This window comes from Protobothrops mucrosquamatus, unplaced genomic scaffold (assembly GCF_001527695.2).
Source record: "Protobothrops mucrosquamatus isolate PMUCROS unplaced genomic scaffold, P.Mucros_1.0 scaffold608, whole genome shotgun sequence".
Lineage (NCBI taxonomy): Eukaryota > Metazoa > Chordata > Lepidosauria > Squamata > Viperidae > Protobothrops > Protobothrops mucrosquamatus.
Window position 1 is genome coordinate 22,954 of NW_015386906.1, and position 26,286 is coordinate 49,239.

General features: G+C 35.7%; 1 protein-coding gene across 1 annotated transcript in view; it reads right to left on the reverse strand.

The window, feature by feature from the left end:
• The window catches only part of TRIM55 (tripartite motif containing 55), a 36,696-nt gene extending 15,597 nt beyond the window's left edge, over positions 1-21,099 (reverse strand). The window contains exons 1-9 of the mRNA XM_015817616.2: positions 20,932-21,099; positions 20,204-20,376; positions 16,987-17,152; positions 14,228-14,323; positions 8,987-9,220; positions 7,382-7,404; positions 7,158-7,282; positions 4,793-5,022; positions 2,613-2,897 (exon numbers count right to left, since the gene is read on the reverse strand). Of these exons, the coding sequence (XP_015673102.1) occupies positions 2,613-2,897; positions 4,793-5,022; positions 7,158-7,282; positions 7,382-7,404; positions 8,987-9,220; positions 14,228-14,323; positions 16,987-17,152; positions 20,204-20,376; positions 20,932-21,099 (1,500 nt within the window). The remainder of the gene's footprint in view (positions 1-2,612; positions 2,898-4,792; positions 5,023-7,157; positions 7,283-7,381; positions 7,405-8,986; positions 9,221-14,227; positions 14,324-16,986; positions 17,153-20,203; positions 20,377-20,931) is intronic.
• Between the last annotated feature and the right edge of the window lie 5,187 nt (positions 21,100-26,286).

The following is a 26,286-nucleotide window of genomic DNA, read 5'->3' on the forward strand; positions in this document are numbered from 1 at the left end:
GTAAGTGGCTCTGCTTTCAATACTCTTGGGTAGGTCTTTGTTTTGGGCAAGAGAACCCTGTTCAGCAATAGTAGCAGAGAAAGCCAAACAGCTTTTTTTTAACCAGAGGCTACCCATAGTGGTGACCTTGGTACTCTGCTCTATTCCTGGTTCTGAAATCCTATGGCCTGAAGTATAAGACAGGTGTAAATACAAACAGATAAGATTAAAGACGTGGCTCCTGAATTATATTTTATCTTAATCTTTATATGCACTACATAAATGAACTGTTAGTGAATCATTTAAAGTAATAGGTCTCAAGATCTTCACCCATACAAAAATGAGTTTATGATAATTTAGTAATTGTTTGTATATGGAACTTGGAACTTTGTCTCAGCATAACTCTCTTATCTGAGAACTACATAAGGAGATTTGTTTGGAATCAGTGAAGATGAAATCTTAACTTTCCATTACAACTGGAGCTGATTTTATTAAGTCAAGATTTTAACATACCATCAGTGTCAAAGCCATTACCATCCTTTTGCAAATGTGCTAAATTATACTTCAGCCCAATCATTTCTTTTCTGAAATTAAGCCCCTTTGAACTCAGTGTGATTTTCTCTTAATATCATTAGTTATTTCATAAGGTTAGATCCAAACATGACAACTTGACAATGAAAACTATTCCTTCCACTTAAAGAGGCAAATGAATCCAGGGGAGGCTGTCCATTTGAGGAAAATGGCAAGGAAGCATGTTTTGCTGACTCATTTTTTACAGAATCATGTACTATAGTGGAAAGGTACATCAGAGGACATCTGGCCCAACCCCCTGCTTAGTGCAGGATCTGCTAAAGCTCGGTTCGGTTCCAGAAGTGCTTTCCATAGTTTTTTACAGTATGAGAAAATCTCCAGAGCAGTATTTCAATAGTCTGGTGAATTGGAAAGAATAAAAGGAACTGGAATTCAATGATACATACTCAGCAGGGCAAAGTTACTTAATATGTCTAATTTAAACATAAACACATGATTCAAATGAAAATTTGTTTTGGTATTTTCATGAATTACGTGAATTTGAATTATATACTTTCAGTTCTCCCCTGCATTTTCACATAATCTTAGAACTGTTTTCAGAGCTTTTATTGAGATAGCTTTTATTGATATAGCAATAGCAATTAGATTTATATACTGCTCCATAGTGTTTCACAGCATTCTCTAAGTGGTTTCCAAATGTCAGTATATGCCCCCAACTATCTGGTCCTCATTTTACCAACCTTGGAAGGCTGGAAGGCTGAGCTGTTCAGGATCAAACTCCTGGCTATGGACATAGTTAGAAAGCTGCATTCTAATCACTGCACTACCAGGGCTCCTCAATATGAAGGCCATTTTTTTCAAGAACTCCCATATAATTTTTCTATGTAGGATTTTATGGAGAGAGGATGGCTGCATAGAACTCAGTATTTCTCAAATTCATGTTTAAAGATCTGTTGATTTTATAGAATCATTTGCACATTCTTGAGATCCCAGCCAGGTCGCCTTGATTTACAGGATCACATATATATCTGTTTCACATAGACTGCAAATACAATTGGCTTCTGTAATCAGAACTATCAGGCAACTCCCAAAGCAAGAATTTCAACAGAGACCTCATAATCAAGACATATTCCTGATCTTGTTGTTGCAGCTTCAGTTCTTGCCCAAGCATAAAAGAGGAGCAGCCTAAAACTGTCCTCCTTTCTAAAAGTAATGCAAATTTGTCCCAGAGGGTAGTGGAAACCAGAGACCTAAGAATGGCATTGGAAAGGCGAGCTTCTTTGGCGAGGGGGTGGGGGGGCGTGGGGGTCGGTTAGCGCTACTTATCTATAAATTCCCCCCAGCTATGCAAAGCAAGTATGCAACAATGGTTGCTAATAATGTGCCTTGGAGAGTGAAGCTATTATATGTAAATTTCTTGTAAAGTGTTTGACTAGGGACACTTCTTTACTAAAACTTTGTAGCATTGGTCAGTGTCATTCAAATAGTGTTGTGTTTACTACTTATATGTATGCACAGAGGTATTTCAATGGCACTATAAATTATGAGTGAGGAAATTGCCTAGTCAGTGATTCCCAAAATAATGCTGGCCAGTAAAGGTATTGCATAATAAGCAAGAATATCATATGCATCATTGTATGAAAGACACAAATCATGTTGCTGGCATCACATTGCTGGCATCAATTGCAAAGTGATATCATGATGCATCTGATGTCATTGCCCCCTTTTGTGAATGCCTATATCTTCTAGATGTGTCAAATTGCAGTTCCTAGTATCCTTGGTATTCTTTGCAGTATCCTTGCAGTTCCTTGGTATTTTCAGGAATATTATGTCAAGAAAGGCTTGTTGGTTTTAAAAGCTAGTATACAGTATGTACCGTAAATACTATGATCTGCACCTGATGTAAAAAATTACATAACTGTGTCTATGTCTAAGAATGTAGCTTTCCTTTTCCAATTTCCTTTTAAGATTTCATTGGGATACTATGCGGCTGAATTGGCATATATTAGAGTTAACGAGGTACTAACATAATTTCCTTCTTAAAAGTACTACTTCATAGAAAATCATGGCTGAATGCAATGTACTCAAAGAATTATACTAACCTGTGAAGTATCTGTAGATGGGTTAACTTCCTTACCACACACAGCAGAATTTGTATTTGCAGAAGCTGCTTCTGGAGCCTCTGTCTTCTTGACATTCACTTCTACAGGAATGGAAGGCCCTACCTGCCTACTTTCGATCATTGGAGCTGGATTTGAATTGCTTGTTTGTCGTGGTAGTGCTTTATACCAACTAGGGTAGAAGAAGGGATCAGATGGCTCTCCATTTGACTGTAGTCCAGTTTCTACTAGCCCAGGCTGTGGTGTAGTAGTATCCACAATTTTATCCTTAGTAGGAAAGATTAAAAAAAGGAAAGGAAAAAATAGAATGCATATTATTTGAGGTGTTTATTTTTGTCTTCTATCTCTTCCCATCTTTCTCTCTGAAAGGGCAGCCTCATGAAAACATATATTTTAGTTTTCTATACTTGATATTGATTACTGAAAAATACAGCAGATCTTAGGGCTTTACTATACTTATCCCCAACTAGAACACAACACATGACATAAACATGTCCTGACAACACCTTTTTCTATTATTTTCCCATTAAGTTTGCTTCATGTTGGCCCTATCCATGAGTGCTTTCTACCTTATTCCAACACCACACAAGGGCAGCCGCAAGAGTATAAAATTTGTGACCAGAGAAATATTGTGGATTTATAATTATATGGTTATTCTTATTTGACAATATACAATATCTCAGATTAAAATTAAGCGAATAATATATTATGAATATTGTTTTTTTAGAATGTTAAGTTTAGTATTTTATGATATTTTAAGAACTAGTATTATTTATTTAGACTTAGAGATTGTTGTATTGTATTATTATCTCTATGGAAAAAGTTGGGAGTCACTATTGTTATATATTTATTTGATAAGGTTTTTTTGTCACCTTTTTTACTTGTCCTGTTATTCTCTCTCCATTTTTCCTTTTATGTTAGTTTGTATTTTAATGTTTGGTTTTGAAATTTAATAAAGACTTTTTTTTTTTAAAAAAGTATAAAATCTGTTAGTCATCACTTTCCATTACCATGCAAGGAATACAGGTGACTTCAGCGATTTGAAACAGAAGAAATAGAGACAGGACAAGAATTGGCAATGGGAACAGCCAAGGTCAAGCCAGTATAATTTTCTGCCAATTCAAGGATCAGGGGATAACAGTTTAACTCAGCAGTAGGGAATTGAAGTTCATATAGTATCAAACTAAGGAAACGGTAAACTCAGCTTGGTAGTTGTTTGTTAAATATACCATCTGCAGCCAAAGTAAAAAACAAACAAACACTAAGGTTTTAAATCTTTTTGTTAAATTCTGATTCTACTAGTTATTTTATTAATAATTATGTTAGCTTTATTTTACATAATGTTACTTTTTTAATCCTCTGTTGGTTTTTATTTGTTCTAGGCCAGTGGTGGCGAACCTATGGCACGGGTGCCAGCGGCGGCACTCAGAGCCCTCTCTGTGGGCATGCGTGCTGTCGCCCCAGTCCTAGGCCTTCAGCTGGGTTTCATAAAACCTTTTCGCTTTAGGCCTCCGCCGCCATGTGCAAAAAAAAAAGGTTCAATCAGTCAATTTCAACTTCTCGCGGGAAAAAAAAGGTCTTGCAAAGTTGGAATTGATTGATTGAACTTTTTAGTCCCACCCAGTCTGCCATTACCGCAGCCATGCCCACCCGGCACTCGACAATGCATAAGTGGGTTTTGGGTTGTAGTTTGGGCACTCAGTCTCTAAAAGGTTCGCCATCACTGTTCTAGGCAATAGGGTACGGCTTTATTTTAAGATGACATTAACAGAAATTATAGTTTTAAAAGTACTGTATCAGAGCAGAAAGGGCAAGATTGGCTATTTTCTACCGATATTGGATTTTTTTATTATGCTCTAAGTAAAATTTTAAGGGCTGAATCCAATGGTGGTCTTCTGTATGCAAAAAGCCATTCCACGTGCTCTAGATGAGGTTTTCAGTTTTCACTGATATCTTTACCTACTGCACCTTCAGGGTAGGAATATGTTGATTGACAACTCCCAGATTTACCAGAGAGCAAGAAAATTCTCGGAATTTTATCAACACACTCAAAATGCCAAAAATTGGGGAAGACTGAGCTAATGGACTATCAAATTTAATTAATAAAGGGATTAACAAAGTGATAAAATATTTAACATAACTGAGGTGAGAAGAATAGTTACCTGTTTTGCTGTAGTAGGAGTATTAACTAGTGGGTTAGAAGGTAATGATGGTATCAGATTACTCTGAGATACTGCTAATGTGTCTTTCAATGCAATATCCTGTTGAAGTTGCAGAGATGATGCTTGTTCAGATATTTCATCTTCTTCACCTGATGATTCAGTGTGGATTTCATCTGATGTTTTCACTTCTGTGGCATCTTCCTCCTCCTCCTCTTCCTCCTCCTCTTCTTCTATTGTAACATAAAAGAGAAAATACACTAATTGATTTCCTCTAAAATGAAATTTGTTAATAGAGAATCTTTGATTCTAAAGGTGCTAGTTTATCCTTTTCTAAGCAGGAATATTTGTCTCTGACCCTATTAAAGGAATTGAATTGCATAAAAAAAAACATAGCCAGCACTCTGAGCAGAATAGTATTTTTGTATCAGTTCCTGTTCATAGATGTTTCTCTCAACACATAATAAAATTATCAACTTGTTTTTCTGTGAAACCTTCCCAAAGGACTTTGAGATTTCCTAGAATGGTTAGCACATTGTTTTTTTTAGAAGCAGAAACTGTTCATCTAATAATCAGAACACAATAGAGGAAGTAGCCTGTGTAGAGAGTGGACAAACTATCATAGCAGGCTGTTGATTTTCACTCTTGAGTCCTTTGGTTTTTGTCACTGAGTCCTTTATTCCTAGGAAAAGTGGGAAGTGCAATTATGCCTGAGATATGGACATTGGTCAGAAGAAGACATGGATAGCTTATGGATAAATTATTGATCATTGCTATCATATATTAGTTAAAATAAAAAGGTCCCCAGTGGAACAGTCAAAGAACATATTAGACATATGGGGTTGCCAAGTTTATCAAGAACATATGCTTATACCATTTGTATATAAAAAAGAGAAGGGAAATGATTTCCCTTGCCATCAAACTTTCTGTGCTGTACATATGTAAACAATCCCTCCTCCCAATCTGCCTCATGTTGGTGCTGAAATATATATTGAGGAGTATTTGTTTAACAGCAATATAATGTAGCAATTAAAAACGCTAAAGGATAGAGTTCCACTTCTTCCCTTAAACTCTCACTTTTTATACAACATCTAGGCTGTCCACATGATTTTGTACTCTATTGCATCAAAGACTTGAAATGAAATAGTATTCTGTGATGAATATGACATGTTATGATGCATGCGATTATCTCAGGACTATGTGGAAAAGGCTTGTTAGCGTTTAGTACCTTTGTTTTTCTGTAAGGGAATTCTGAACTGTGGTAAATGACTTCGTTATACTTTAAATACTGGGTCTAGCTTCACCTTTCTGTTGATAAACATTTAAGTAAAAGCACAAAATACCAAGTTCTGATAAATGATGGTTTATAAAGAAGTATTTGTGAACTTTAGTTGCTTTCAGTATAACTAATATAAACGTGGTTAAATACTGTTACCTTCCCACCGAAGTGTTACCTATTTATCTATTTGCATTTGCATGCTTTCAAACAGCTGGGTTGGAAGGAGCTGAAGCAAGAACACAAGCTCAACTTGTCACTTGGTGTTGGGTCTCAAATTAAGTAAGGGGGGGGGGTCACACAAACACATTATTTTAGGTGGCATGGCACCACAGAATCCTAATTTAGTTTATCTTGATGGAAAAGTTGCCTTTCTATATTGACAATATTTGTTCCAATCTTTTATTTAAAATAGTTGTTTACACTTTTGTTTCTCACTCTTCATTTACCACTACACTTATGAATACAACAAGGTAAGAGTAGAGAATGAAAAGCTTTCAATTATCACTTTTTCAATATGATTCCATGAACCTTCACTATCAACAAAATTGACTTTCTTTCTTTACAATGGCTGTAAACATTGGATAAATACTGTTGGCTGCTGTATATAAATACATACTGTATACATGCTCACAGATACACATGTGCACACACATAAATAACTTTTCAATATTTCTCAATATAACATTAGTAGTAATTAACATCTTTTGGGTACATAAATACACATAATCAAGCTTAATAACTATCTTTATTCAAGGAAATGTCCTATCACGAATCACTATTAGTAATCATTGCTAAGGTTCTGCTAGTCAAATAAACAGATCAGAAAGAGGTTAATAGCTTTGATGTATACTGAATGTTGGAATTTTGAAAGATATACAACACTAATGCCAAAGCTCAGATTCTATTTTTCAGCATACCATCTTAGTCTTCATGAGTTTACTTTTGATTATTAGACATGTAAAATATATCTTTCATTTTTGTAGAATGTCAAAAAGGTCTTTCGATTATTTTTGTGACAGGATGTCTTCACAAAAATTGAACGCTTCACAGCTAAAAGGAAAATAACGTTTTTAAAAAAGGGAAACCTACCTCTGTAAAAGTAAATTTCTCTAATTATCTTTTCTTCTCTATTAAGATTGACTGTGAAGTGGGTCATATTTTCATAGCCTTTATCTATTTTTTCCATCTGAAATGCTTTAGAAGCTTCAGTAATTCTAAAATAGAAACACCATTGTGTCATCTGCATTATTTTGCAACTGAACAGTTTAGAAATTGTTGGCTTACGATGAAAATGGTAACACATCTTTACTTACTTTTGTAGCAATGCTTTAGCATTCTGTGAAAAACAAAATATAGCCAATAAAATAAATTATTTAATAACTTGTTCCTTTTCTTTTCAGCATACATATTTAAAGTTAATTCATGTATAAAAATGGTAGCATATACTTTTAACAAATAATAGCTGGAATTCTAACCATAACAAGATATTTCACCAAGATAATGCAAAAGTGGACCCTCTGGGGTAAACCAAACTAGAAAGTATATTTTGATCCAGAAAGATATTTTAACTGTTAATTTCTCTAGGCCACATTGGGAAACAAGAGACCTTCTTGATGTTGTTAAATTAAAACATCCAGCACTACAGTTAGCATAGCTGCAATGCATGTTAGGAGTTATAAGACATATCACTTGACAACATGTAAACAATTACATGTTCCCCATCCCTGTTATACATTGATGTACACATTCCTAAAATCATGTCCGTAAAGATTATGAACTACTATGGTTTGTCCTGCCTGCTCCATCACAGCCTGAACATTTAGTTCAATACAGCATCAGCCCCCAACTTTTTGGGCACCAGGGACTGGTTCCATGGACAAAGTTTTTTCCACAGACCAGAGGGGGAGTGGTTTTGCATGCTGCCTGCATCCCATGGATGGAGCTTCATTAGTTTGCACGGCCCGGTTGCTGGCATGCTGCGGCCTGGTGCCAGTCCATGGACCAGGGGGTGGGGACCCTGCAATACAGAACAGCAAACCATTTTGTCCCTTGGGTTAAGCAATAATGTAGGCCAACTAATATCACAAATTGGTCTGTAGCTATGATTCTTGCTTCTTTTGCACTATAGAGTAATGACTGAGATATGCATTAATTATAAGCTGACAAGAGTATAGGATTAGTGCATTTTTCATATTGGGAAATATCAGGCTATTTATATTCAATTTACCTGATGTACTTAATAGAATGAGTTACCAAACTTTAACTTTATGGTTTGGGAGTGCTACCAGCTAAAAATAAAGATACATGCTCTAATATGATACACTCTCATCTCTTTGGAAAATCTGAATGAACTTGAAGATGATCTTCACAAAGTAGGAAATTCTACTTAAATAAGAATCATCTGATTCTACAGATTGGAATATAAACTGTTCAGGAGAAAATCCTATTATCTATTAATATTCAAATTTAAATTGAATTTTTGGGAAAAATTGGATCACATAATATAACCTAATTATTTCCCTATACAGTAAGTTGTATTACATTCCAAAGGGTTTTTATTATCTTCATAAAATAACCCTAGGATAAATGTCATCTCCAATACGTATCTTTTGTTTTTCACTTTGAAAAACGTATTTCCCTATAAGTGTTATCTGTTTAACCATTTTCTCCCACTTTAAGAAAATATTATAAATTCTATATGTGGTGTGCAAAAATACAATATTCAGACTGAATATGGAAAACTACTACATAGGTAGTTATTCTATAAAACTTAAATTTGAGAAGTACATGATGAACACTCAAATGGTACTTCCTATTCAAATGCTAAGAATTTTCCTCTGAGAGGTTTAGCATAAGGGAAGATTTAATTAGAAACTGTATAATATATTCTCATTTAAAAAAACTTTTCTCCAACATACCTGTAAAAATACAGCCATTTCTGGCTCTTCCATAAATTGGATACCTGATTCCACCAGTTTTGCTACTGTCTCTAAGTGGTCTGCATACTTTTTTATCAGAGACCGGACATGTTCCAATTTCTCTTCTTGGCTCCGAGTGATTATTTGTGTCATCTCACTTTTTCGTTCCTCCAATATCAAGTACAAATAATCAAATTTTTCACATAGTTGCTCTTTCTGCCTTTTGCAGCATTCCTGTGAAATGAATAATTAGCTTTGTGTTAAAAGTATTATGTCGACTGCATCTGTTTTTATTTTTATAAATTGAGGGAAATGCCTCTGCACTGAAAAAGCTTTTTCTTTTTCTTTTTAAACCTTTCACAGTGGCTTATAGAAGCCAATAAACTTCACTGATTGAGACAACTCATGAAGGTGATACGAACAAAGGGAATTTTGAGTTTTGAAATTCCAGACTAACACCCAACTAAATTTGCCTCATAATAGTAATAATAATGAAACTTTTTTCAAACACTGATGGTAGAGCTCTAGAAATTTCTATTTAAGCATCAAGATTTTAGAATAATTATTCTAAAAATATGAACTATAATAGCTTTTAAAATAAATGTTTATACCAAAAGTGCTCAGAGTGACTTGCAAATTCCTCCAAACCCCTCAAAACATTGCCATTTACAATGTTTATAATTATATTACATTATAAATAATAAATATTGTAATGTAATTGTAAATTATTAGAATTACTTTAGAATTACTTCTCAAGATTCCAATATCTTCTATTACATTATAAATGTAATAGAAGATATTGGAATCTTGAGAAGTAATTCTAATAATTGTATGTAACTAATTTAATACAATGTGATTACATATTGTCAAACTAAATCAAAATTTATTTTTGTTTAGGCTCCAGTGTTGGCTTTGTCCTGGCTATCTCTCTTGAAATATGATTAATTTCCAGGTATGTAATATAGATTTGCCACTTTAAATACCCTGAAATAAGTTTTTCCTTTACATAAATTGAACACTCAAAAACCCTGTGAAAATTTCCAGAACTAAATATAGTTTAGTAAGATATACTTTGCTTTTGCAACTGAATAATCAGACTATTTTAATAGCTATACCTTATTTAAGATTTTCAGCAAGCCAATTTAAGAAAGGTCATAAAATATGCTATCTTAATAAACAAGTCAGAAACTCCCTCATATAACTTAGCTTTATTTTTGATTCCAGATGGGGAAAGAAATGTATTTTGCATTTTTACTCAATAGGAAAAAGATTGTATTTAAGTTCCAACTGACTATTTGATTTCAAGATCATATTGGTGTCTAATGGGCACAAACATTATATGAAATTAAGAAAAATATTTGAGCTAGAAAGTAGAAAGGCTGTGATCCATATGTTCTATTCTATTACTGAGGGACACAGTTATTTGGAATTATGAAAAAGAACTTCCTTGGCTCACACAGACTATGAAGGATGTGTCCTCATAGGATTGTTTTGGATCTTCCTTTTAATTGTATTGATTTTTGTTGAGCAGAAAAAAATGTCTTTTCTGTTGATTTGATGTTTTTAGATATAACCTTCTTACATTCACGTTTTCAGTTTTACATTAATTATATTTAAATAGTCTTGCACTTGGAATTTTTAATTGGTAAAATCATTCTGTTGTGCAAACATGTTAGAAGTTTGGGGTATTGCCTTTCTAAATAAACAAAGAAAACAAAATATGGAAAACATAATGAAAGCTGTTTCCCAAAATACCATGCATTATTCTTGGATGCTAAACCTATTAAATGCTATGAAAATGAAAGGATTTATGAGTATCTGCATTTCTTAGATTAGCTTTGGAAAGTAAGCGTTTGAAAAAAGTGGGAATTATATGTAAGTAAGTCATTATTGAAAAGAAATAATATCTGTCTTGATTATTGCTTCTACTTCATATTGGATTGTTTTGTAAAACCTTTAACAAAAGCTTTGGATTTATTTAAGAACTTTTTTTTGCTTGCAACTAATTATGGCACTCTGTTTTTTTACTGTTGTGTTCATCTGATCCTTAGATCATATCTGAGATGGTGTCAACTCTCCTTAGGTCTATCAGTGCCTTTTTTGCCTTATTCTGACACAGCTTTTGCAGTTGGTAAAACTTTATGCATTTCTATTACCATGCTATCAATAGTACAGTTGGGTGATTCCTAAAAGATGGATCATCCCAACAGCTATTGGATATTTAGATTCACATGTTAGTTTTCCCCTCCCATTCTTGGACATTGTCTTCTAGAACTATTCTGCTTTAAGCAGTGGAACAGTCCACTTCTTTCAAATTGAGTTTTCATGAACTCTACCTGGTCTCTGAAACATAAGTCACCTTGAAAAACAGCTAATAGTGTTGGTGCCATACTAAGGGCTACACAGTGAATGGTAGAGGCAGACCTCGTTCTCTCTCTTCTGCTTTCCAACACAACTCCCATCACAATGTCATCTTTGCTTGAGTTACTTTTCAGCATGCTCTTAGTGTTCTTCTGAATATCAGCTGGGAATTGGGCTGCTTTGAACACAGCTACACAAAGCACTTGTAGAAAGCCAGATCATGTTTTGGCAGATGTCTAAACCTAGCAGTCTAGCTATCTGTTAAAACTTGTCTTTCCCTCCCTCCCTTCCTTCACATCCTATTCCATGTTAAGGAAAATGAATGATGGATGTTTTCCTGCCAGTTGCTGACATTTGGTAGGAAGAAAGAAAAAGCTAGGAAAATATGGCAAAACCCATCCTTAACATGCTTGGTACATTGTAACTAGACAACACAATTTGTTGGCATTGTTTCTATGGTAGTAAGGATCATCACTGGGTGTAGCAATTTTTATGTCAATATAGTTTTATGTCAATATAGTTTTCTGCCACCTCAAGGATTAAGCTTGACTGTAAGGAAGAGTCCTAAGTTGCTAAAACTTCAATATTACAGTATCTCTCCTTTGGAGAGAGTTTAATTCTTACCGTGAATGTACTTGAAAGGCTTGCTATGGCCTGCAAACTCCTGATACCAACACATTTCATCCTTGCTATATACAGACTCCCTTTATGCATACTTGCAAAATGTGATGTCTTAACTTTTAAGTGCTAATATTTTCATACTTTCCTTGGCTCAGAAATTTCAGCAATTTTGAACCATGTTTGCTATATTATTTCCCCTCTTATGTTTTGATTACTGAAAGGACTCTTATGGATTTTTTGCAAATTAGAATGACATATTGACATGTAAGCTTTACCTCATTTTTTTCATTTAAAAATGAAAAAGAATTTCCATAAATGTGCTTGTTTGCTTTTTTTTTTTTTTGATACAAAAGGATTCTTGTGTAACATCTTATACTGGGTAAAGGTTTAATACAACATGGGAATTAACACAATCATAGTCTGTCACAGTCTTAAAGAAATACAAATAACATATAGAGCCATCATTTCTCTCACATATTTCTTCTCATAATTCAACCATGTAATCATTACTGTTTAATTACATTGTTATTTAAAGCTTAAATTCAATGTCTGAGATTCATGAGGTTGTAATACTTGATCAGAACCCTCTTTTTCACAAATTTCTGTAAAATAAAAACATTTATTGTGAAGTAAAGGAATTATTAGCTGCAATTCATATTCATGGGTGATTATTTCCCACTTCTGCAATTGTTTCCTTTGAGTGGCCTAATTTACTTGTCTCTACATATTTATTATTCCATGCCTTTCTTACAAAATCATGGAAATATGATACACCATGTATTGTATTGAAAATGTGGATAGAGAGAAAATCCCATCTCTTTGAAGATTAGAACTTAGGGTCATCTATTAAAAGAAAATGCAGAAAAATTCACATCTGTTGAAATTGAATATAATATAAATGGACATATCAAAATTGTATTTTACATTGTCAGAGATCATGATGGTCACCAATTTTTAGAGTTTTTACAGGGGACTCAATCAATTAATAGAGGAGCAGAATATCAATGGTTACTCGTCTTGATGATTGCTTACTATTTGTAGAATCAGAGGTGTTATACTTCAAAAATCATGCTTGCTTGTTTTTATTTTATGAATTAATACAAAACTGGGAAGCTGGCATGTTATGAAGAAAACAAAGTACCAGGCTTTAGCACTGTCTGTTTTCAAGAATTCTTCAAACCCAAAGGCATTTTTAGCAAAAAAAAAAACCAAACAAAAACAAACAAACAAACAAAAACTACAATTATGGGTGATTGCAGCCTGGTGCTTGGTCTGTCTGCCCAAGAAACTAAAGATAGGGAGTGAAGCAAAACAGAATGGGAAGAACTAAACGGGTCCCAAATAGCATTCTGCTTAACTGATACCCTGTAACTGGTTATCTCCTCCATGACAGCCATTTTGTGACTGGGACAATCCCTTTGGCAGCAGTGGTGCCTGTGGGCTTACAGGGCAAGTGGTGAGTTTGAGGAAAACAAGTTCTGATGTTGCTTTTGCATGTAGAAGGGCAGAGCTTTGCAAAGTAGTGCTGCCTTTGACACTATGATGAAAGCAGCAGGAGCTTGCAAATCCCCATGCTTGCTAGCTTTTCATGAGAGCACATACTATAGAGACCAAGGAAGATTTATTCATGGGATCTTAGTGCTTCAGGTAAGCAAAAGGGGTTGAAACATTTTTCAAGTCTAGAGAAACAAGAGAATGTTTCCAGTGAATCAGAGGTTGTCCTGATTCATTGAAATATAAGGAGGGGGAGGAGGTACAGCACAATCCAATTTGCAAGATTGTCTATAAAAGGAGTTTTAGCCTCCCTGTGGAGTTGATTTCCTCGCCTGGTTTACTAGTAGTGCAGCAAACACCTACCCCATAGACTACAAATTCTAAAAATGCCTACTGGTTCCAGAAGGCTGGTGGCTCTAGACAACATTTGTGGAAGTTGCATAGAGTTGTAAGCAACAAGAATTCTTTCTCAGAAAGAAAGACTTGTGTAACCTAAAACTGTGGAATTCCTCATCCACACACCATATGGATGACAACATTGGAACAAAAAACCAAAATAGCACTTTTAAGCTGCACAGTCACAAACCTATATTTATTTACCTGTAAATAAATATAATACATTACAATGTCCTAGGTTCTTGGGAAGATCTTGATGCATATGAAGACCAACACCAGTTAAAAGAACTGGCAGCTATGACTTCAAATTGTTGTGAAGAGATAATAATAATAATTTGATTCAATGGTATCAAAATAGTATTTGCTTACTTCAACTGTTCTGCAGGTTTCCTCCAACTGAGTTACAATTCCTTGTACTCTGTCATTACTTCCCACGAGCACAGCGATCCCATCACTAAGTTCAGACTGTGATATAAAATAAACATATACTTTGGGAAAATATAAAGCATTGTAGTAATCTAATTTTTTAACTTTATAACCATTAAAACTTTCCTAAAAGAAAACTGAAAAAGTGTATATTTTATTTAGTTACTAAGGAGATACAACTAGTTCTCAAAATTTCTCATAAATAAAATTGCTGAATATAATACTTTTGCCAAAAGAGGAAGTTATTATAACAAATTTATTTAACTGAGGTGTTTTCTTTTCAAATTGAAGTCTGATTTGCATGATTTAATTCTCCCACTAAAAATATTTTAGACAGTTTCATGTTAATTATTCTGTCCTCTGATCTTTTCATTTTTTTTTTCCTGTGATTTTTGGAACAAACATACACCAGTAAATTTTACTATAAGCATACAATAACAATAGTTTCTTATATTCACAATATAGAGCTATTTCTTGTCATCTGTAGCAGGAAATATAGTGATTGATGTACATAAGTATAACACTTTCTATTTAGATGCTTTTTCTAACCACTATTTCATATATGTTATTTCAGAGTAAGAGAACATGTTTATCAGGTTGAAAAAAATACATTTTTTCAACCTGATAAACATGTATTTAGCTTTAATATTGACAAATATAATAATGGGCTGCTTCCAAAAGCTCTGTTTATAAACTGGCTCTGTATCACGGCAGCCTCAGCAAGGCTTTCAAGAAATTGTGTTGCATTTCTCATGAGGATATTCCATATAAACAGCTGTTTAATGAATGCTGTGTTAAAAATAAATAGACCTTTAACAGATGGCAGCAAAGGATTCTGGGAGCATCTCTGAACTTTTCTATTCCATGGCCAAGAAATTATTGGCAAAATAAAAAAATTCTTAATAACTAAAAAACAATGACGGACAGACAGACAGAAATATATTGGTTTGCAGACAGAGGCATCATCAGAATAGAAACCACAATCTGAAATCAAAGACTGAAGATATTTGGATATAACTTTTTAAAGAATGCTAGAGTCAGACTAGTAATATTTCAGAGTAGAAGAAAAACAGCAATAATAAAATATAATTAGAAGGACTGTGGTCAACAGCAACTGGTCGGGAGTGGGTGGAACAAGTGTTACCCAGACTTCAACCTGATGAAGACTGAGACACTACATGTATATTGCCAGCACTTGAAGCTATCAGTGAAAATTTTATAATGTCTACAATCTACTATTTATATTGCTTTCATGTCACATTTAGGAGCATTGTGAAAAGATAAAAGGCAGTTTTACCGTGCCAGACTATGTTAGTCTGAAATATCAGGGGAACTCACTGATGGAGGAGTTGTGTGCATCTTTGGGGTATGATTAAAATCTGCAAATTGATGGGTGTTGTGGTAAAAGCCCCACCCTTTTTGCATACAAATTCAATGCTGCTGCATATACAAGTGGGGTAAGGCTTTGACTGCAAAGCTGTGCCCACCGTATTGTAGATTTTGGCTATCAGAAGAAACCCTCCAGAAGATATTTTGTGGTGGGCTTTATAGGCATTCCTCTGGAAGGGATGTGTAATTGGGGAAAGTGGTAAAATATATGTCATGACATTGTGACACTATCCATTATGTATATTTGTATTGTATGTGATGTTGCAATACAAACACAAAAAGGGTGTGTAAAGTCCTCCTTCTTGATGTTATGATGCATGTTTTTTCATTTTGGTGCTGTTAGGGTTAAGAATTGATGCCTATGGTGAGTTGCATTGAATATGAAATTGAAATTGATGTAAGGAGTTTAGTTTAGGGAATAAAGATGGAAGAAATTAGGTATTTATTGTAAGGATACTCAATATACGATGGCAACTATGTGAAAAACATAAAGAAATGCTTCTATATGATACCAGACCAATTTGGAGGCCATGAAATTAAAACATTTCTCCAGAAACCACTTGCATTGATTATATGGCACCAATAACATGCAGTGTTATTCTGGCAAAAAAATGAATTGGAAACTCCTCAAACAAAACTTTACTTTTTCCCCATCGCGAATATTGGTGATGTTGAGAATTTCAGTCTGTTACCTCTTCAAGGCACCATATTTGGAATAGCAGCATAGGCTCAAATATTGCACATTGATTGTAATTGTGTGCCTGTCAGCTGGAGCAACAGATTGAGTAGATTAAAAACAAAATCCTTTACAGACCTAAGGCAGTGGTGGCAAACCTTTTAGAGACCAAGTGCCCAAACTGCAACTCAAAACCCACTTATGCATCGGCGGGTGCCGGGTGGGCGTGGCCACCGAGTGGGCGTGGCCACCGAGCTGTCGGCTCATGCTCGCTCACTCGCTCGCTGTCCACTCTGACTCGTGCTCACTCTTAAGCTGTCTGCAGCAAATGTTGCTTCCACAGAAAGTTGCTCCTTTTATAGCCTCTTGCCTATTCCCAGACTGCGCATGCGCGGAGAGGAGGAGGGAGCAGCTCGGCGCAGCAATGGCTCACGTGCCACCAGAGACGGCTCCGCGTGCCGTCTGTGGCATGCGTGCCATAGGTTCACCACCACAGACCTAAGATCTAAACAAGATAACTTCAATGGAAGATAATGTACTTTATGCATTCTTATAACTTAATTTTATAAGCAGAGAGTTATTAATTCTCCAAATGAGAAGCCATTAAAAAAAGAAAGATTTTTGTTTGTTTTTTTACCTTCTGTCTTTGGAAAACATTCGAGAGGGGAGCAACCTGACAGTCTTTATGAGCACCAAAAACTTTGCACATTGAACAGGTGGGCACTTCACAATTCAGGCAATAAATATTAATTTTCTCATCTTCATGTTCTTCACACATTGGCTGCTCAGTTTTTCTTTCAGGCCTGTGAATGGAATTAATTTAGGAGAAAAAAGCAAATCTAAATCAAAATGATTTAAAAACTAAAAGGCAGATCAGAATATTTTTCTGTTTGGAAGGTAACTATGAAACTGATAGCTCTCTGGGAGCACACGGAGAGCAAACAAATTCCTATTATTTTATTTATTTACTAGGTTTTTATCCTGCTTTTATTACATTAAGAATAACTCAAGAAGAATAACTTCTTCCTCCTATTTTCTCCACAACAACAACCCTGTGAGATGGTTGAGCTGAGAAAGAGAGTGACAGGCCCAACACCATCCAGACAGCTTTCATGTCTAAGAAAGGACTAGAACTCACAGTCTACTGGTTTCTCGGCCAGCACCTTAATCACCACACTAAATAGTTTTATCCAGCTTTTTAATGAAGATGTTAGGAACTGAATCTGTGACAACCTGCATGCAAGTGTGTGCTTCCTACTACTGAACAATTGGTCTCTCCCAAATAGAACAATATAAATAAAAAAAGGCCCTGAGAATGAAAAAAAAATATGGGGATATAAAATCACCAGAGGTGTCTGCATGCTATTGTTCAAAAAGTGAAGATGGCGGCCATGACAATGCAATGAAGCTCTACCTGTTTATTATTCTGTATATACACACACACACACACACACACACACACATACATACATACATACATACACATTATATGTGTGTGTGTATATGTGTATAAGTATAATATATATAATATATATAATTAAATAATAGTCAGAAAACACTGATCTAAAATGTATTGATTCTCATTAAAGATGTAAAGGACAGGCTAGTTGAAAAATATCACCAACAATGTATTTAAAACAAGCTATCTTCTAATGGAGCGAAATATGGAAAGGACATGAATATTTGGAAAGACCTCTAGGAAAAGTTAAAAGACTGTTTTCTGTAAAGGTTACTTGGCAAATATTCCCAATAATTTGCCTCCCTTGCTAAATCACCAATATAAAACCATTATTTTTTTTTAATACAGTTGTAAGCAGTAGCTTAAAGCATCTTCTACCTAAGGGAAGTCTAAGGCCACTTCAGTACCAGCAGGAGTTCCACCCCATTCCCCATCAGTCACAAAGCAGTTATCTCAGTTTCAAGTGGGGAAGAAGTCAAATTCAGTCAAAGATATGGGATGCCATAAACCAATCAGACATCACAATCTTTCTTACTGTCAAATTAATAGTAGAATGCAAAGAATACATTAATATCTGGTCAGAGTCTGTCTCCCTGAGCCATTATCAATTGCCAGGTGTGATCCATGGGCGGTAAAATGTCCAGGTCTAAGCAGTTTCCTTTATTGTTCCTCACCTACAGACAAAAACCAAAGCAGCTACTCACATCATTAAAGATATACTCTGAGAATTGCTAGGGTGGAGCTGTCTTAACTTTCTTTCTCTTAACCCTCTCAGCTGGGAATCCAGACTACATTCCACCACATCTTAATATACAGAATGTATTAGACATTCATATTACAGAAACTGTCCTGGTAGTGCACGTTTTTAAAAGCAAGACCCACAATACACTTTCTGAAATTAAACAAACTGTTTAGTTTTATGGACTTTCATCATTTGCAATAGTGTGACTAAATCACTTTTATAATGTAGTTATTAAAAGCACAAGGATATTTATTTTTGCTGAAGAATCAATAGACCTTGTTTTCATGATAGAATTCATTCAGAATAAGTCTTTCCTGTGTAATATCCATTATATTGCTTTGAATTAATTATAACAGTAATATACAACCATCACATCACTATATGTTTATAAATTATTATATATTTAATTTAAACTTCAAAGACAGAAATCACTTAGCATGACCAATTTACTATTGCATCCTTTATAATTGTCTTGGGTAGCATGGTCCTATTTGATACACACCATACATATAATGAGCAATTTTTGAAATCATATCCGAGCACAAGAAATTTTTTCTTGATCTTACTCAAGGAATAGATGTCGAACTACCCTGGGCTAAAATGTCTGAAGTAAAGTGACCTTAAGTTCTTTACAGACTGAGACTCAGGCCGGTAATACAGCAGAATAAAGTGAAGACTCATATACAAGTCCAATATCAAAAGTAATGATCTTTCTGTAGCTGTTGAATAAGGAGATGACATCCTTAAATCCTATTTTCTACTGACCCTTCCCCTAGTTGCATCCTCCTTTCTTCTCCCCTCTCTTCTCTCAATGCTGAATGTCTGCACACTGTCTTTTAAAATTCCCATGCACTAGTATAGCATAATTCCAAGCATTAATATTACAGTTGTCAAAATGTTATTGCTGTCTAATAGTTTTGACATAAAAGTCTACTGTATATAGCAAACTGCTGAAATAAGGTATTTACCTTTGGAAACTTCTTTAGGGGCTCTTTCATGTCTGTTCCTATCATTTAATGCTTCTCCATATGAAAGCATTCCATTTGTAGAGAAAAAAGAAATGCTTTTATATGGAAAAATATACAGTAGTTATATGGACAGGTTTGAGGAGCCCCTTCCTAAAGTTGCTAAATTCCACAGATATATTTATGGCATTTTCTCCTATTTGTGAGAATTTGGCATGAGTATTGTACTATACAGTATGTGTTTTAAGCTTCTTAATCAACAAAAGAGATAAGCTTGTACCCAAACATAAACAATTTGTGGGTCAGGTAGATGCCAAGCAGTGGAAAAAAGAGGAGCACAGAAGCAGGTATTAAGCCTCTTTTTGCTGCTATTAATCTTTAGCTTTTTAAAAGAATCCTCCAAAAAGTAGTGCTAGGCGAGATAGGCCTATAGGACACATACCTATAGTAAACAAAATTTACTGTCCAAAATTACTTCTTGGACAGTTAGAAAGATCTGATGAAGACTGCTGTTGATACTTATTACAATTTTCCCTTCATAACTGCTTAGCATTAAAATTCCAGGCCTGAATTTTCCAAAATTCTCTGTTTGACTCTTGAGAAGTCTAATTCCATACATTTCAAAGGCAAATACCATTAAATTAAATGGGATGGATAAATGAACTTTCAAAGTGAAATTGTTAATTACCTGGAAGATTCCTGTTTGTATATATCAATTATATTTTCCACCAGCAGGTTTCTTTGAAGGCCATACACTCCATGCCTGTCTAGAACTACTTCATGTCTACAGGAGGGGCAGCGAAATCGACCTCCTGAAGCCACAGTGGTGCCTCCTCTGGTTGGAAGATATGGATTGGAGGCCTGTTCTTGCCAAGCAATAAAACAAAGTTGTAAAGCCAATCGTATATTATTTCTCAATTATTCTGCGCATCACAAGATACTTATCATACCATCTACTTAAGATATGATCTAATGTGTTAATGTAGTCACTGTTATGGTATTAGTGGACTTCACATGAAGTCAAATCCCGAAAAAGTAGAAAAAAAGATAAATAAGTTTCAGTATCATTTTGTTCAATGCTTGGAAGCTAAGAATATGACAAATTAAGCTAGAGAGAAATTTGCCATTTTTAGAGGTGTTGAGGAACAACAGGAATGAGTTTATGTGTTAATAACTCTAAATACTTGAAATAACAGTTCAGTTCATATAAATAAAAGGGACATTTCCAAATGCAAGGGATCCAAAATCACACATAAGATAAATAACAAACAACTTCTCCTCTAATTAATTTTCTCCTTATTTAAATAAAATTCTGGTAATTAAATCAACACAGAAATATTCTCCTGATTCTGTAGTATGAGATCATTAAGCTAGATATAATGTTAATTGGAGGCTTAAATGTTTAAATTAGCATACCTGGAAAATATCGCTGGCACATTTTCTACAGAGATTGTGCTGACATGGAAGGATAACCACTGGCTTAGTAAACATTTCTAAACAGATGGGACAAATAAGCTGCTTCTCCAAGTTATCCATAGTTTGCTGCTCTTTAGAAAAAGACGTATAATTCAGAGTGGCGCTCATCTCCTGGCTATTGCAAGGATCATAGACTCAGAATCAGGGTGCTTCCGGGTTAGGTCGCTCAAAAGAATGCCCAAGCTGGCAAGATCAAATGTCCTTTGAAAATCTTTCCCTGGAGGACATTGTTTTAATGGAGAGCAAAAGGAGCAGAGTTTATTTTAGAAGCAGAACGCAATTGGCTGCCAGACTCACTTTCTCCATATATGCCTCTGACACAAGGACAGATTTAGACAGGTGACAGCCTACAAGAGTGAGAGAGCCACATTCTTGTGTTTGGTATGGAAGGGGGTGGGGAAAGGGGGAAAAAAAGGAAGATTTTGACAGTTGCCTGTAACGTCTGCACAGATGTACAACTCTGTCTTTGGAAAAACTGGTGTGTTAAAGTCACTAATGAATGGAAGCTGTTCTTATCATTTTTTAAAACTTTCATTCCAATATGGAAAGCACAAGATGCTGCAAGATAAATGTATACAGTATTACATTTTGTGCATAATAAAACTACGGTTATTCCTTTTTCCTCCTAAGCATCTTCCTCAGCCTGGTGATAATCACTGCAAGATCCCCCAAAATACAAGCACTCTGAAGACTGATTTCTTCTTTCAAGCCTTTCCCTGAGTTGATTTATTGGATACTTCAGCGTTGCATTTATGTCTTTTCTTTTCTACGCGGTTGTGTCCCTGTAGTCAATATAAGTTGACTACATGAATAAGTTGAACTTAACCTGGCTGGTGATTTTAGTTCTTAAGGTTTATAAATGTTAATGCTTGGATTTTATAATTTTTTTTATTTAATTGCACAGGATTTTACCATTGTAAGCCGCCTTGTCACACAAGGAAATACTGAGTTTTACCTGAACAAAAATATTTCAGGCAATCCTCATTTAGCAATAGTAATTGGCACTGGAATTTCTTTTGCTAAACAATGTAGTCATAAAGCACAATTTCATGTTTCATGACTTAGTGACAGAAATCCCGACACTTCTGATTGCTTTTGTTAAGCGAATCAACACAGGTTGTTAAATGAGATGTCACTATTTACAGCCTCCTGCTGGCTTCCTCATTGGCTCTGCTTGTAGGAAGTTGGCAAAGAAGTTGCAAATAGTGGTTATGTGACTGCAGGGCACTCCAATGTTGTAAAGACAAGCCAGGTGTGAGTGCCCGAATTGCAATCATGTGACAGTCACTGCAATGATTGGAACTTTGAGAATTGGTCATGAGTACCGTTTGTTCAGCACCATCATACGTTTAAACGGTAACTAAATGAATGGTTGTTAAACAAGGATCACCCATATTAGGATAGCCATCTCCAAATAAAAGTGCAGTTTCAAAGAAAGATATTTCCTACTATTCAGATAGGAACAGCTTACAAGCATTGTATGATTATTATAACATAGTATGACCACTTGCGTTTTAAGAGAAAATGAAAGCATTATTAGAAGTGCTGACTCTTAATTAAAGTAACCTCTTGTATATTTTCTAGTTGTTCGATATTCAATTGAGGTAATCAGAAAAAATGATGCTATTAAGAATTGTACTTTATCAAGAGGCAATTGGACTTTCTTTGTTTTTCCTTGAAGACGCAAGTAGGCTGTGAGTGCTGGCACTTGTCTATCACGCAAGTGGGGCTGTGAGTGCCGTTGCCCTCTGCTCTTGCAAATGGGGCTGCAAGGGTTGGTGCCCGCTGCTTGCGTGAGTGGCTGTGCGTGTGCGCACATGCACCGGCCTGCCACTCACACAGCCTGGTTGCGAATAGGCTGCAGCCCGGTAGTGCGCCACGGCCCACCGGTTGGGGACCCCTGGACTATAGTATAGGTAGTCCTTGACTTATGACCACAATTTAGACCAGAATTTTTGTTCTTAAGCAAGGCAGTTAAAAATCAGTTGCACCTGATTTTAGAATCAGGTGCAACTGATTTTTAACCACCTTGCTTAACAACAAAAGTTTTAGAACTGTTTTTGCCGTGATTGTTAAGTGAATCACTGCAGTTAAGTGAATCAGGCAGTTATTTAGCGAATCTGACTTTCCCCATTGACTTTGGTTGTTGGAAGCCAACTGGGAAGGCCATAAATGACAATCACATGACCCTGAAATGTTTCAACTGTTGTGAATACATGCCAGTTGCCAAGCACCTGAATTTTGATTGTGACCATGAGGATGCTGCAATAGTTATATGTGCAAGGACTGGTCGTAAGTCACAATTTTTCATGCCGTTATAACTTCAAATGGTTGCTAAATGAATGATTTTAAGTTGAATACTACCTTTATACAGAAGGAAACTGATAAATAATGAAGAAAAGCCCAGCTTGACAACCCTCATTATTTTTAGAGCATTGCAATGAAGAAAATAAAGTTCCTGAGATAAAGTTAAAAACTCCCTATTGATCCTGTTTCAGACATGTGTAAAAATGGAGTGGAGGTAATATGTCTTTTTCTTCCCTCAACAAAACAGTGGGTGCTATTGCAGAAAAGGGTCTTATTCTGGATCCTGATAGAGTTCTTTGACTGACAGGATCCAAAGTAGGCCGTCTCTCCTGGCAGAACAAGGCGATTCATCAGGTAGCCTGGATTAAGGGCTTTAAAGGTCATAACCAACATCATGAACTGCATTTGGAAGGAGACTGGTAGCCAGTGAAGTTTGCAGAGCAGAGGTACAATATGGGCCATTCTAGGGGCCCCAAAGACTGCTCTCGTTCCTGCCGTTTGCACTAGCTGAAGCATCCAAATGGACTTCAAGCATAGCCCCATGTACTGTAAATTGCATTGCAATCGTCCAGGCGAAAGGTGACCAGGGCTTGAGTAACTGAGCCCATGAAGTCATGTTCCAGGTCACAATTGGGTCTTAACAGGGTATTGCAACCCGATCCAGAACTAAAATGACAACCACTCGGATCCTGAGGCTCCATGTACCCAAAGCCACTCAGTCTTGCAAGGGTTCAGTCTAAGTCTGTTGTCCCTCGTCTAGATCCCTACAGCCTCCAGACATCGTGAGAGGGCAAAAACTGCTTCATGTGGCAGGGAGTTGAGCTAATTAATCCAAGCTATGTTCAAGTTGGTCTTCCTTCTTTTGCAGTTTTCCAAAATCATCTTGTCAATTAGGAGCTGATATTTTGTTCCTCTGCTGTTTGAGCAATTTCTTTTCTGCTCAAGTGGAAAGAGCTTGTTTTCAACTGGATGCTGTTGGACTGCAGCAATTAACACACCAGTTATTATTATTGTGGTTGGTCTCACAGTCAGCCAGATGTTTAGATTGAATTTGGCATTTTTAGCTGCATATTGATTCTTGTTATTATTACTGTTTACAAACTAACTGGGGAGTTTCGATATGAACAGCAGGGTAGAAAGCTGAAACTAACAAACATCAATCTCATCCAATACCAACTCTTTAGCAATATTCTATGTACATAAGCTTTGATGGTATTTTTGGTGCACACATGGGTTTGGTGCATACTTACATGGTTTGACTTCTGTCTCTCTTTCATCTCTCTCTCTCTCTCTCTCTCCATGCACACATATATCCCAAAATTGGAGGCTTATCCCCAGTTACTTAAAAAAATAGTGATGGCCTGCTGCCATTGTTGGCTGAATCTAGGTGATAATTCCATGGCCATATTTCACTTCCAGGACTAAGTTCCAGCCCTGGGCATTGCTATGTTTCTAGCTGTTTATTAGACATATGCATCACTCAACACTTGGCACTTGTTTGAAAGTTATTTTTAAAATGACAGTTTTCCAGATCATGTCTGGCATGTGAGGCCTAATCTTAGGGCAAAGCCATCTGTGCTGTTATTTGCTAATACTTCATCACAGAATTGTAAGAGCAATTTGCATCATAACTTTAAGCCAAATATCCACTGCGCTTTACTGTAGCAAACTGTATTTTGCAAAAGTTTTGTATTGCCTTAGTACTTAGCATTTTTATTGTATGACAAATGTAACTGATAACTGATATAATGCATTATTTTGAATATTCAGAAACTAAGTGCCAGCACAAAACTTACACAGAGTTGAAAGTAAGCCCCTCTAGACTTACTTCTGGCTAAATGCAGGATAGTAGTAAAATGGTGAACTTAAAGGAAATGCTAATAATAAAGGGCTAATATTCAGAAATAAAAATAATTTTATTTGTCTACTTATTTATTCTAAATTTGTGAATATAATGTATATGGCTGCGGATCTCACAGAAATGACTCTGGATGGCATAGATTAAAAACAATAGTCTATGATGCCCAAGATAAACAATACATTCCAATCCTAAAATCCCATTCATAGCCAATGTCCAAACTCCTAAGAAAACCTAGGATCCTTACAAAAAGCTAATAAGAGCCAGATGACCCAGATCCCTGTGGGGCTTCTGTTCCACAGGACAGGCTCTGCCAAGATAAGGCAAGAAAAGCCTTGGTCCAAGAAGAAGACATTGTTTAATGTAGTTTTTTTAAAACCTGAGCAACTTTAAAGTGTGTGGACCTCAACTCCCAGAATTCCCATAAATTCTGCCTGGGGTTTCTGAGAGTTGAAGTCCACACATCTTAAAGTTGCTCAGGTTGAGAATGGAAGGGATGTGAAGCATGGCCTAGTCCTAGGAGGGTGAGCAAAAGTAATGGAATTTTTATGTTACATGTAATTGCATTGAATTTTGATGACTCCATAGTACCAAAGTATTTTGTTAATATAAAGAAATTATTTTACTATTTTAAACAATATAAAGTAATCATTCAGTTAGTGCATTTGCCAAATTCTGCAACAAACAATATTATTATCAGTGAACAATAGGACCACAGAGGTCTTTTGCCTCTAACCTATCTTAACATTTCTGTTTTAACATTTTCAGACATGTGGTTTTATTAAAATCAAATTGTTGGGTTCCTGAATAGTTAAGGCAGCTGGACTGTAACTATTTGGTTATGTTTGTTCATTGAGCATTAGGAATGCCAGTGAACCAGTGTAGCCAATCAAATGGAGGCTATGAGCACATTATGCATTGAACACATGCACAGCAGTATTAGCAATGATAACTGAGCCTTCGTCGCTACAGGCAATATCACTTGATCAAATGTGAGAATGAATGGCATGGGAGATTTGGCAGGCCCTCTTATACCTTCCTGATAAGCTGTCCAGATTTATGTGTTGTGTCATTGCTGGAGGCATAACATTGAACTAGATGAACCATCTTCTGACATAATCTTCAGGCTG